We start from the raw sequence: 14,128 nt of genomic DNA on the forward strand, positions 1-14,128 counted from the left end.
CAATTTTGAGGGGGGCCCATCGTGAATACACACAACAGGTGAAGGCTCGAGCTGGTCTAAACTAAGAATAGAGGAAATCTGTTGCCCCTCAAGTTCCCAGAGACTGAAAAAAGCCAGGGATAGAGAAAGAACAATGCATTGTGGGATTGTAGGGCCCGGGTCTGAGTCACGGCTTTCTATTGTGAGTCCTTTGAACTTGTTCTAGTGAGCCAAAATGGATGACACAGCCATGTAAAAAAACACACAAAAAAAAAGACCGATTGAGTCATCAGAAGATCGTGCAAGACAGAAATGAATGGTTGAGTTTACAGAAGATCAGGGAGGAAAACGGCCGTTTGAACGAGTGTAGCAGGTTGGGCTACACACACACACACACACAGTTCATTACTTCAGGCTGAGCAGCTTTATTCACATCCAGTGCGGTGAGGTGTCATCACCAGCGCTTCCTCACACTCATGATGCGTGCTACGGTCACACTGGAAACTTTCTGATATTTTTTATTGCAATACACACACTGGTTTTTGTTTGGGAGTCAAGTATTGTAACTTTTATTAAATATCTTCCTGTGACTGCAGACTAAACTTTGTAGTGTGTACTGTAACTCTATATGCTGAGATAGTCGGCGTCTACTGTATGTGCTGGAAGTGCTGGAAGGAATCTTTCTCCCTCCAAACTCTCTCGTCTCGTTCTTATCCCCCCCACCCCCCTTCGCTGGAATCTGTGTCTCGGCTGCCAGCAAAGCAGAGGCACACCTTTTTTTCCATTTCATCACAAATCAGGATTTGAAAAAAAAAAAAGGCAAACAAAGCAAGCACATTTGGAAGTCATTTAGCGTACTGACAGAGTCAGAGCAAACAACATGCAGACACTGAACAAAACGCCTCACATACAGTACGACAGCTTTAAAAGCCTTCATTCTGCCAGCTGGGAGACTTTCTTCATTAAATCAGCATTTGAGCCCTTAAAAAGGAGCAGCTACACCTCATTCAGAGCCTCTGATCAACAGGCAGGCTGATGTGTGTGCTGTTATACACACATGACAAATAGTGTTCATGTCATAAACAGATACTTAAAGTAAGAAATTGCTGGATGAAACACTTTGTTTCATTTGTTTGGTACCTAGCCTAAAAAAACGTTTTCTAGATTTGAATATTTTTTAAGTAAATGCGAATGACGAGGGGTGAGTTTGACACCCCTGGTTTTGCACCTATTTGCTGAGTGTACATCATATACTGTGGTGCATTGTGGGATGGAATGAATGCACTCAACTATGTCCACCATGGGTTCTCAGATAATGCCCTATAAAAGGGTAGAGGGGGGGATTTCGGAAAGCTTCTGAAGGTTTTTAGCAAGTTACTATGTGGTTTCATGGGTAATATGTGGTGTTATTCATGTATGGATTAAACTGCTTGATTCATATTACAACACCAATATGACCTTTTTGGATCGTTTAAGTTTTGGTTACTTGGACTTTCAATGGAGGGGCAGAAAGGAACCTCTAAAGTTTCTTTCATTTGGGTCTTAGATTATCTTATGGTCTTATGGGTTTGGAACAACATGAGAGTGAGTAAATTATGACAGAATTTACTTAGGGAGAGCAAACCCTTTAAGACTCGGAGCCGTTTAAATCTCTAGCCCTAATATGAGCGTAATAATAGAGATGCTTGCCTTAGCACACACCTCTAAAATCAAAAGAAGAAATATCTGCTAGCACATCAGAGCTGTGATATTAGATGTGTGTGTGAATGCCATGGGCTGTTGGGACGAACACCTTGCCAGCTGATTGAAACCGCTCAAGAGAACGTGTGTGTTTTCACGAGTAATGGGGATGGCGTTCACACTCACCGAGGTTGGGTTGAGAGAGGGCCATGGAGCGCTGCTGTATGTTGCCGTTAGTGGAGGCTTGATTGTGCAGACCCATCTGGGTCACCGAGGGGGTCAGGTTCTTCCTGGGGTCGTGCCATGTGGTGATCTTCTCAATGTGGCTGGACAAGAAAAACAGCAAATGCTCACGTTAAACACATCTCTGCAGAAGGGCATTTACAGTGTCCGGAAGGTCAAGCAAATCAGAACTACTCTATGAACACTTTGGTGACTGATTTTGCATGTTGGACATTTTAGCCTGATTCTTCAATCTACTCCAAAACCCATTTAGAAGGAACCCAACTATCTTTCAGAGGAAACCTTATGATTTCTCGGCCGTGTCGAACTACAGTGGCGTCAGTGTTGGGGAAGCTCGCCAGAGCAACTAAACGGACATGGTTATGGGGTGAAAAATTAGATAATATAAAATATATAATCAATGCTTTGGAGGCTAGATTTTGGTGAAGGATGCTTGCCTGTGCTAACCCTGCTACAATGCTAGATTCAAATATGTTCTGAAGGCAACCCGATCTCATGAGAAAACTTAGTTATTTTATGAGTTGTTTGGATTCTTACAATTTGTACAAAAACCAGATAAAAAATTCAAAAAAAATAAAAAAAAAATAACTAAACATGAAGGTCAACCCCTTACCCCACCCCTAAACCTAACCTTCACAGATCACACAAATGAGATCGCTCCCATTCTTAAGAATTCACCAAAACATAAAAGAGTAATACATAACAGTAATAGTAAGATGTGATAATTGCCATTGGATTGTGGATAAATACATTTTGGATGTCAAACAATATTAGATTATGTCAATTTGGGTGACAGCATTTTGAACAGGCAAATTTAAACTAAATACAACCAACAAAACTATACATGTTGCTCCTTTAAGTCAGTTACTCCGTTACAAAGCCAGATGCACAAGTGTTTCTCTCTGGTGGTCTGATGTTTATCCTAACTCTTGTGCTAAAGATGCAAGAATCTGCCTTAAATTGTTCAACTCAAGCCATGGCTGGACTCAACTCAGCTGTTTGACCTGCAGTTGTAACCACACGCCTCTAAACGTCCATGAACAAACGCTGCGATTCGTGACTCGAGGAACAGGTGTACTGTGTTTCCCTCAGCTCGCCACTCCTCCACCCTCAGTGAACCCTTCAAAACTGCAGCTACACGAAATTCTGGCTCCTCTGCATTTTTTCATGCAAGGCCACGAGCGCCAGCCAGGCGGTTGCTCAATGACAATCCCAGTGTCCCTCAGCCAGTAAACCAGTTTAGCGTTTCTTTCATTATCGGGTGGGCTTTATTGTCTAGTTCAGGGGTGCTCAAACCTGCTCCAGGAGATCTGATCTCAACCTTGACTGATATTTTCAACCTCGATGAGCTGGTTCAGGTGTGTTTCAATAGAATCGGAAATGAGCTCTGCAGGAATGCAGATCTGCAGGACACGGTAAATGATGAATGAAATTCAAGTCTTGTACAGCATTGGTTATGCTACAAAATTTGGTTACCAGGAGACTTTTTTTATTGAGAGTTGATCACCTGCAAAGCTAAAGGCGAGGTCACACCGGTTCGTTCAAATCTCATGTGAAAAAGTTTCGCATTCTGCTCTGTATGAAAATTCAAGTTTGCTGAAAAATGATGCATATACATGAGCTGAGCAATGGTGTATATACATGAGCTGAGCAATGATGCATATACATGAGCTGAGCAATGGTGTATATACATGAGCTGAGCAATAGGGGATTATCACGCTGATACGTAGTACTTCCGCATTCAGTGATCTTTGTGCACTGCCACTTCCGTTGAATCACCGATCACTCTGGCGAACTGATGACAGACTACACTAAGTTTATTTATACGGCATCCCTGGTAAATTAGTCTGATTCACTAAAGTGCCGGCTACAAACAAACGTGCTACCTTGTTTTATTTTAAAGTTTGGACCTTAATCCCGGCGAACCGCTTTAATCCACTTCTTCCTTATACTCAATTCAGTCGGGAATCCATGAGAACTTAAGTAGGGTTAGCGTTGTTGGTTAGATTTACAAAGTGGAACAGAGCAGTGACATCTAGCCTTCGTTTCAGCCATTGTTGAACTGCGTCGGAAGTGGACATGCACAAAGTTGACAAATCCCGCCCATGAAACCCGGAAGCGTGATAATCCCCTATGATGCATATACATGAGCTGAGAAATGGTGTATATACATGTGACCAGACCTGCTGAAAATCTTTCTTCATGCAACACTGTCATAGTGTTTTTGACATACTTAAAGGGATAGTTCACTTTGAAATTAATTTTTGGTATGTTTTAGCTTACCTCAAGGGCATCCAAGATGTAGGTGTCTTTGTTTCCACAGTATTTTCAATTTTGATATTTTTAGGTCAAACCGTTCTTGTCTGTCAGTCATATAATGCAGGTCTATGGTCACCACCTCAAAGAGCATGCACAGAGAAGTCCAAATTAAACATGATTTAATGACTCGTAAATGTAAGTACTCATTGATGGCCTAAGACACGAAACGAGCGGTTTGTGTGAGAAAACGAACAGTATTTATATAGTTTTTACCTCTTGTAAACACAGCCACGTCCAAGTGATCTGAGGGCGCGGGCGCTTCGGTCTTTTCCGGCAAGCGCCGCGCGTGTACGTCACTCATTGTTTACACAGAACAGAGATTGTAGTTAAGACGGCTAATTAAAATGGTACTAATTTGCGCTTATCCAGGATGTTTAAACCATCGTAAAAGAAAACAATTTAAAAAATAAATAAAATAAAACAATTGCATGAGTGACGTACACGCGCTTGAGATCACTTCCACTTGCCGGAAAAGACCGAAGCGCCGGCGCCCTCAGTGTTTACAAGGGGTAAAAGCGATATAAATACTGTTCGTTTTCTCACACAAACCGCTCGTTTCGTGTCTAAGGACATCAATGTGTACTTACATTTATGAGTCATTAAATCATGTTTAATTTGGACTTCTCTGTGCGTGCTCTTTGAGGTGGTGACCATAGACCTGCATTATATGACTGACAGACAAGAACGGTTTGACCTAAAAATATCAAAATTGAAACTACTGCGGAAACAAAGACACCTACATCTTGGATGCCCTTGAGGTAAGCTAAAACATACCAAAAATTAATTTCACAGTGAACTATCCCTTTAATTGATTAAAATAGTACAGAAAATATATGTGATTCAACAATCACACTTATACCTTAATTATGACCAAGCAATCAATATAAAAATCTCGGCCTAAAAGATCTATAGATTCTCACTGCAATTACATAATTTTTTATAGCATGAATGACTCGAGGGCAGCAACAGGTCTACATTTTCACGCTGGTGACACATTTTTCCCTCATTAACGAATGCCTTGGTTGGTTACATTCTTTACGGATCTTTAAAAAAGAAAAGAAAAAAGTTTTAAACAAAATAAAACCCCGTCAACTCCACCTGCTTGTTTGTACACTTGTAAACTGGACCAAACACGGCAGTTTGTGGCCAAATGAGTCACAAAATACACAAAGCCTCAATCAGAGAGTGACTCACTGGAAGTATTCATGCTCCGCTGGGAAGATTATCTACTTCCTGCTGATCTCAGGCCTCGCAGTGGACGGACAGGAAGACATGTGTCCATGCGCTGCTCTGACCTCTCGGCTCGTGTTTTCAGAGCATTTCAGATTATATATGATGAGGATGATTCTTTAATTAGTCCTGACAAGATTATTTTAAAGTGCTAAAGCTCAACGTTTTGTCCTTAAAAATCCTTCTAGTTAACTATGTTTGTGTCTCTTTAATAAGCGGTTTGTATTTTTTTCAAATGTTAAATTTCCCAGATTATAAACCTCGAAGTAAAATATTTTAACATAACATGTAAATGGTGTTTTTTAAACCTGACTATCAGTTGTGGTTGAGAGACTCCAGCTGCGTGAAACACATCAACAATGGTGTTAATTTAACAGAGCTAGGAGGCTAGTCGTTGCGATTTACGAAGGTCTTCGGGGTCTGAAGGAGGGAGAAGGAACGGGCCCTCGGGGTCTTCGGGGTCTGGGTGGGGCAGCTGTCCTGCACCTGTGGGTTGGGCCCCTTAACTTTGAGGCCCATCTTCCCACACGCTAAAGCTAATATGTGCAGTAGAACAGCTGTTTAACAGCTTATTGTTAAAGCAAACTCATTTATTTACAATTGGTCAATGGCACAGTTTTCGCTTTCTAGAGTTTTCTAGAGTTTAACAGGACTAGTGGCATAGCAAAAAAAATAAGCTATAAGTGATTAAATAAATATAAGGGCTGCATGTTACAAAGTAGCACAAAGTAGTTTCAGAGGAGTTAGCAATAAGAAAATACTGCGCATTTATGGCAAGCCTTTCTAGGGGTTTATATTGTAATATGTTGTAGATGGTTGTAAGAGTGCATATTTCATTTTTTTTTTAAGTATGTTTTAGAATTAGCAGCCGGCAATAGTAAAGCACAGACATTTCAAAATAAGAGTCCCTGTCTTGTTTATAATTTAAAGTCTCACATTATGCATAAAGTTTTTTTTCCTGATTATTATTGGTATTTTGGTTGGAATTTTATCTGTATTTTAAACTGTATCTGGCATTTCAACATAAACTCTCAGCTATTAAAAGTAGCTTCTCTCTGAGCCACATGTCACAGGAAGGAAAGACTCAGAACATTATTAACACATACTATTCCTTGTACAGATTGTACTGGTATAACCCCAAAAATCTGTTTAAGTTATTACAATCTTGTTGTCTGCTTACGGTACAGTTCTTTGGTTTCTTCCTTTGTAAATACAACATTCAAAAGAGTCTATTAGCATAATTAACAATCAAATCAAAACCCATTTCCAAAAAATATTACGACCCGGACGAGCCCCCATATTTGTACTTTTCCCTACCCAGTCTAAGGTTGAAAGATAGGGTTTATAGTTTTTCAGAAATTAGTTTCTGAACACTTTGGAAAAATAAAGCAGAGATTATGAGGCACAGGGGTAGCTGACGCTTGGGTTCTCGCGCGGCCATGTTTGTGTACGAGCCACATGCTGTTTGCAGAGGAAACACACACACACACACACACATCTCAAAGAAACAATGGCTTGGTGGTGGATTAGGGGTGACACACAGGCTGAAACAACACTGACACACACACTCACAGTAGCCAGATGGACACAACACCTCTGAGCGGAGCTTCCCGCTCTTCCTGTTAGCGTGCTAGCTGTGGAAAATAACACACACACACTCCAGTATAGTTCCAGCGCTTGTCATGGGCCAAGTCCATGTCAACAAACATGCTTACACTGCAGCAGTGATTGAACCTCTCTCAGTCGTGATTTAATCTCATGAATATATCTAAAGAGGGGCAATCCTGAAGACTTCTGGGATTATTTTCCCCAGAAAATCCAGGAGATTTTAAGACAGCATCCAGTGCAATGAGCAAACGTCTGTGATGCGGTTTAGACCGAGCGTCTAGACCAGTGGTCTCTGGTGCCACATGGAGCCTGAGAGTCAACCACAAACAGCCTCAATTCATACAAGTATGAAAATGGCGCAAAAATATTGATGACTCATGCTGAACCACAGATTTTGTCCAATCAGATGCTCTCTAAAAAGAGAATGTCCCTCCCCCTAATACCACCTGCGACTGACTAGAAATTGTCTGTGATGTAACAAAAGCCTATTAATTATTAAAAGAAAAACTGGGATGGTCTGTTTGATATGTCCCACCCTAACTTCCTGTTTGAAAAGATAAGGAACTCTCCCCAGATCCACCTGGTCTGCTGCTGTAATTATAGAGCAGGCCGTGGCAGAGCACCTTTCACCCGCATGTGCTCAGCGTCCAGCAAGACAACTCGAGGAATGTGAGTCAGTCTGTAGCCATAGTGATTTCAACACACTCCAGACGGAGCTGGCGCGCACACACACACACACACACACACACACACAGAGAAAATAAGAAAACAATCTGTGCTGGATATCTATCAGATTTGAATCTACCTGTGCTGACTTGTACAAGACAATAGTTTTGTCAAATATGTTTTTTTAATTGTGTCAACTATTATTCTGCATATTAAGATATATACACTGCCCAGCCAAAAAGGTCACTGTCTGGATTTAAATAGGCAAAATCTTAATTAAAATCTGGATTATTATTGTAGTGACTATTATGTTTCTACTCTGGCATGTTCAGATTCATCAGGTTCAAATTGTGAAGGAATGGTTGGGAGGAGCATGAAGAAAAGTCCCCATTATCTCGTCTGATCCAGAGCTGAAACTCAGGGAAGTCTTCAGGATGTGCTGGAGGAGACTTCACAGAGAGCTGGACTCTTGCACTGGCAATACAAGATCTTGACCAAACATGATAAATGTTGTGTGATGTTATAGAGTTTATCAATGTTTGGTCAGGATCTTGTGGAATGTCTAAAGTGTTACCAAAAATGTTTTAACCTTTTGTGCAAACTGGAATCGAAATGCTCCACGGGATCAAGAGTGTTTCTCTTTTCCACAAAACTCTTAAAAGCATCTCAAAGGTCATTTCATCTAAAGTCAAGTCAGCTTTATTTATATAGCGCTTTTTACAATACACAGTGTTTCAAAGCAGCTTCACAGAGATAACAGGAAAATAATGCAACCGAGTTTGTTTCCAGAAGAAAATAGTGTCACAGTCCAGCTTAAGTAAGTTCAGTGATGGTTCATTTTAGTTGTTAAAAAGTTATTAATTTAGTTCATTTATATATATAGCCACTCTGGGGAAAACCGTGATGTCATCGTCCAGCTCAGTTCAGTTCTCATATAATGCTGTCAATGCAGGCAGATCAAGAATATTGTTGAATATTATATTAAATGGATCTAAAAGGTTATAATAAAAGCGGGAGGGCTGTAACTGTGGCGGAGTCCGTGTGTCGTCCCGTCCGCAGGGTGACAGCAGCCCAGCATGGCTCTGGGACGCTCTCCACCCAGCTGTGCTAATTGAAAACAGGAACAAAAGAAAAAGATCCACTTTCCCAATTACTCTGAGCTCGGGTTACTGGGGAATTCCTGCACATCCCGCACAAAGGCAGCGACTCCCCGGAAGAGAAAAGAAGCGGGTGACGGAGCGCCTGTCCAAAAGACGGATCGCCAGAGGTCAGGCTTACACTGTTGAAGGACACCAGCTGGATATGCTGGAATCAGAAGTATTCAATTTAAAATGTGAGGGAGGGGCGCGCAGGAAAGGGAATGCGTCACTAATTATAGTCATCCAGATTACAGGAATAAAGCTGAGCTCTCACATCTTCTGTGGAAACGGGGCAAGCCGTGGCTTGTGTTCGCAGGCATGGTCAGCAGTGAGGACAGCGTGACGTCCGACAGCCACACACACACGCCTGGTGAAGCCACAAGTAGTTCAACTACAAGTCAAGCTACTTGTAAACTAGTTGCTACACTACAAGCTAATAGAAAGTTGATTAATATACAGAAATAACTATAGTAGCTATTTAAGAGAGGCAATGTATTTTAAAATATCAGATGATATGAACTTCTTTGCAATCTAAGCAGTAGTTAACTATTTCACAATTATTACATACTTATTACATGCTACACGAATATGAAATATTATATATATATATATATTTTTTTATATTCGTACCTGTATATAACCTTAAAGTGTCCACATAATAAATATGTTACATTTTATTTTAAGGTGTCCTTGTTACAGTGAAGTTACACATTTAAGTACTGAGTAATATTAATTAACAGCGTGTACTGATATAGGGTCAGGGTAGGATTGTGGTTTATGGTTAGTTGCATGCAATCATGCATGATTTTAATGTTATTACTATTAGTACATGTAACAAAGACACTGTAAAATATAGTGTTACCAAAATTCACAATTGGCCTGGAGATTGGCCAAGCAAAATCAAGTTTTACAGAAAGCAATGAAAATAATGAGATAACCAATAGATAATTAATAAAAAAAAATGAGCACTGAATATATTCGCAGGGAGTGAGGGGGGTAGTATTAAAAATAATAATAATATTTTTTCTGTTTTTTTAACAAACAGATCAGTATTTATTTGCTAATATGGCAAAGTTTTGCATTTTTCAATTTGTTTTTATTTTAATAGTTTTCAAATTTCTTATAAATTTTAGTTTTGTTTTTATTAGTTTGATTAATGGATTTGTTTAGTTGACTTTTTATAGATTCTATTTCAGTTGTAGTAATAACATTTTAGCAGAATTCAAAGAAAACTTACTTAGTGTAGACCAAAGATGGACATTTTGATGTACGATTAGGGACGCAAACACACTGACACAAACTTAAAGTTCCCGTGAACCAGAGGTTGCAACCAACTGAAACGGAATTTTGGAAACGGAATTTTGAAAAAGGAATTTTGAAAACGGAATTTTGAAAACGAGAATCTTGAATAGAGGGCGGGGCTTAACTCTAGCGCACCTGCTCTCCATCCCTCGCTCACAGCAGACTGATGGTTGGAGGAGAGTGGTTCAGGATATTCAACCCACGCCGTCAAAGTGACGTCATCATAGAGGGAACGCCATTCCAGATCGGAAACACATTTTCGGATTTTAATTAAAGATTACCATGATTTTTTCCCCCCTGTGTATTAACTTGCACTGGTTAGTTGTTCAACGCAAGAGTAGTAATGTGCGCTAACAGAGTAAAAATAGGGTATTTTTTGGTCAAATAGGGTCATTTTTTCAGTAACTATTGTTAGATTCGTTTTGTTTCAGCTTTTCGTTTATTTTGAAAATTTCCTTTTATTTCCGTTTATGAACATGTTTTTTGATCAATCGTTTCGTCTTGATTTCAGATTTCATTTACGGAAATAACCTTGGTATAAACTGATTTTTTAACTGTTGAAATACTTCTATCTCAGCTTTTCCTGTGGTTTGAACAGCCCGACAGCCCCTTCTCATCCAGCAGTGTGAGTGTAGGGTGGGACGAGCCCTTCATCTGACAGCGGATGGGAGGAGCGCTCAAAAAGAGTCACTGCTTCTGAAATTCCATTAAGTGATGTTAACAGCACAGAATTATAATTTTCTGTGAGCAGCATCAATAGATTTAGTTAGTTACACCTCAAACACTAAAAACTATTTGAAACCCTTTTTTTGTGTCTCAAAAATAGGACTCAAACATCACAAAGTCTCAAGTGCTAACTTGACCACCGGATGGAAAGGCAAGAGACGGTGCACCTTAAATTGTTGCCGTGTTTGTGTGGAAACAGTCTCCAAAAATACTTATTCAGCAAGTGGGAAAGAGAAGCAGTCCCGCATCAGATCTTCCTCAGCTGTTGTGAAGGACTTTGGGCGGCTCGTCGTGTTACTGGTTCGGACAACTGGCCGGTGAGTGTGGGAGTGAGCGGCCCAGCAGCTGCCATTGGGTGGGCTAACTTTAGACCTGGCAGGGGTTTACTGGGACTGTTCAGTCACTCAACTGTTCACTAGCCAGACAGAGAGCCAAGCTAATCTATAGAAAACAACAGTGTGCGTGTATTGAGTGGACAGGTCGTGGTTGTGTAAGATCTACAGCTCAAACTAAGGGTCTGAACACAGAGATCATGACAGTAATCCAGTGAGTCATGACTCCTGCCTTCCCGTCAGAGAGCAAAGCCTCATGGGAAGTTTGGGAGTTGCTTGACCCTTAGCACAATTAAGCGGTTTGTCACTGTTCAGCTTCACAACATGAGCTAAATGCCTGTTTAAAAGAGCTAAATACGTTGGCGATAGAGTCGAGTGTTTTTATTGTTGACACGGGTCCAGATCTCCAGACCCATGCTGGTGTTGAGACTCCTCATGGTTTAGGATGATCTCATTAGGGCCGTGTTGGACGTCAGCCCAGTGTGTTGAACAGCTCAGAGCGACAGAGGCAAACTGTGCTGAGCAGAACAATACACTGATCCATCTCCCACAGCGCAGACACTGAGCCTCATCAACACACACACAACTCAGGAGCATCACTGGCCATCAAAGCCTCTGTGTGTGTGTGTGTGTGTGTGTGTTGGGTAGGTTTAGGGGTCTGGTTAGTGTGTGTGTGTGTGTGTATGTGTGTGTGTTGGGTAGGTTTAGGGGTCTGGTTAGTGTGTGTGTGTGTGCGTGTGTGTGTGTGTGTTGGGTAGGTTTAGGGGTCTGGTTAGTGTAAGGGGACAGAATATACAGTTTGTACAGTATAAAAATCATTACACCTATCATGGAGAGTCCTCACAAAGATAGCGAAATCAAGTGTGCATGAGTGAGTGTGTGTTTGTGAGTGTGTGTGCATGAGTGAGTTTGTGAGTGCGCGTGTAAGTGAGTGTGTGTGTGCGCGTTTGCGAGTTACGGTTTGTTTTCATTTAGTCAAATTTGATCATTTGCTGCTTTCAAACTGAACTATAAATGTTTATAAAGGTGAATCCTAAAATAATATATTCTTGTCATAATTTACAACAATTATACTAATATAAACTGCCATTCAAACGTTTAAAAAAAAATCTTAATAACGTTCTTTGTAAAATTCACCCATAAACCTCAGTGAATGTTAGTAGAAACGCCACTCAAACTCAACAGCTCTCACAAACCTTTTACAGATCACTACATTGATTAGCCACACAAAGACAGTTTCTTCGAGTGTGTGTGTGTGTGTGTGTGTGTGTGTGTGTGTGTGTGTGTGTGTGTGTGTGTGTGTGTGTGAGTGAGTGTGTGGGTTGAAGGAATGCTGAGTTAAATTCTAGCTCAGCATCACCATGACAACAACCCGTCGCCCATTCCCACATCACACATTAACATATAAACACCCTCAAACCTGCAGTAACATCCTTTCACACAGTTAATATTTAACTTCATTCACTTCAGTCAGCTTCTGATGTGTGTGTGTGTGTGTGTGTGTGAGTCTCATCACTGGACTGAGGTACCAAGACATCTAGTTACACATTGGTGATGATGATATGGTGAAATATAACTTGTCATAACTTGTTTAAGTGTGTCGATGGGGACGGGGTCACCGTACAGATCCAGTGGCCGACACTGGCACACACTTTCAGATTATTAAAAACGGTAACACTTTACAATACACTTTCATTTGTTAACATTAGTTAACTATAGTTAACATGAACTAACAATGAAACATACTTCTACGGCATTTATTAATCTCAATGTTAATCTCAACATCTCAAACAAACTAACATGAACATTTTTATTAACTAATAATAACAGATTAATAAATGCTGTAAAATATTTTGCTTTAATATTTGGAGTTAATGATACAATGCTCTAATAATAAATAATATAATAAAAGAATTAAAAAGCGAAATTAATTAATTAATTTTAATTTATAGAAGTTTAAGTTTATTGTAATGAAAAATACAATTTTCTATTTCTATATGAAATATATTTTCAAAACATGTTTTACTCTAAAACTGGGAAAATCAAATCGACTAATTTAAACAAGTTGTGTTAAAAATTTGAGGTTGATATCTCAAGAGTACCAAACGCTTCCACTAGAGGAAATTCGATTCCCATTCATTTCCAAAGCAGTGAACATTGACCACGAACACTACACGTGTGACTATTTCTTTTTTTTGTCAGGACTATTTAACCTTTTCGAATCATGTCCATGATTGTGTTCACATAGCAAGTGCCAGAACCTTTACCAAGTTTCACACCATTCCGATGAAGTTCAAAAAATTCTAAAAATAAAAAAAACGGTACATTTTTCGGTCAAAAATAACCAAAGAGCACCAGAAGAAGTTTAAAAAATAGTTGTAAAAATATTTTAAAAATAATTAATAAAAAAATATTTGACAAATATTTATAAAGAATGAATAAAATATAGAAACAAATATTTTGTACATATTTTGAATTACAAAAAAAGTCACTTTAACCTCACAATAATAGTAACACAAAATAAAAATATTTGGAAATATTTGGAAAAGACCAAAGTTCTTCCTTAGGCTAAAGGTCACGTTTGGTAAGATATTTCAATTTATATAGAATTAATTGATGTTAAAATCAGTGCTTTTTGTAATTCATTCTTCCATCTTGATAATCAGCTTTATTCATGAAATTAGTAAGTGGTGTAACTGGTTGTAGGTGTAACAACACTGACAAAAGAGCATGTGAGTGAATGGCAACTGAACTTTACTAAATTGATGAAAATCCTACATTTATTAAAAGTGGCCATAAGTGGCAAAATCATTCTAACCCAAAATTAAACCGTCTTTGGTTTTAGTTCGTAATGCATTATGGGATTGCCTTGCCCATGAAGGATGCATGCAATTTTAAATGTAT

The 14,128-nt window shown here is 39.5% G+C and overlaps 1 protein-coding gene across 3 annotated transcripts in view; it reads right to left on the reverse strand.

Annotated features, from left to right (window-relative positions):
- wwtr1 (WW domain containing transcription regulator 1) overlaps positions 1-14,128 on the reverse strand; it is a 54,918-nt gene that overhangs the window by 17,620 nt on the left and 23,170 nt on the right. For all 3 annotated transcript variants that reach the window (XM_056240007.1, XM_056240006.1, XM_056240008.1), the window contains exon 2: positions 1,846-1,985. In XM_056240007.1, coding sequence (XP_056095982.1) covers positions 1,846-1,985 — 140 coding nt within the window. The remainder of the gene's footprint in view (positions 1-1,845; positions 1,986-14,128) is intronic.

This window comes from Rhinichthys klamathensis, unplaced genomic scaffold (assembly GCF_029890125.1).
Source record: "Rhinichthys klamathensis goyatoka isolate OS25496 unplaced genomic scaffold, OSU_Roscu_1.1 h1tg000578l_1, whole genome shotgun sequence".
Taxonomy (NCBI): Eukaryota; Metazoa; Chordata; class Actinopteri; order Cypriniformes; family Leuciscidae; genus Rhinichthys; species Rhinichthys klamathensis.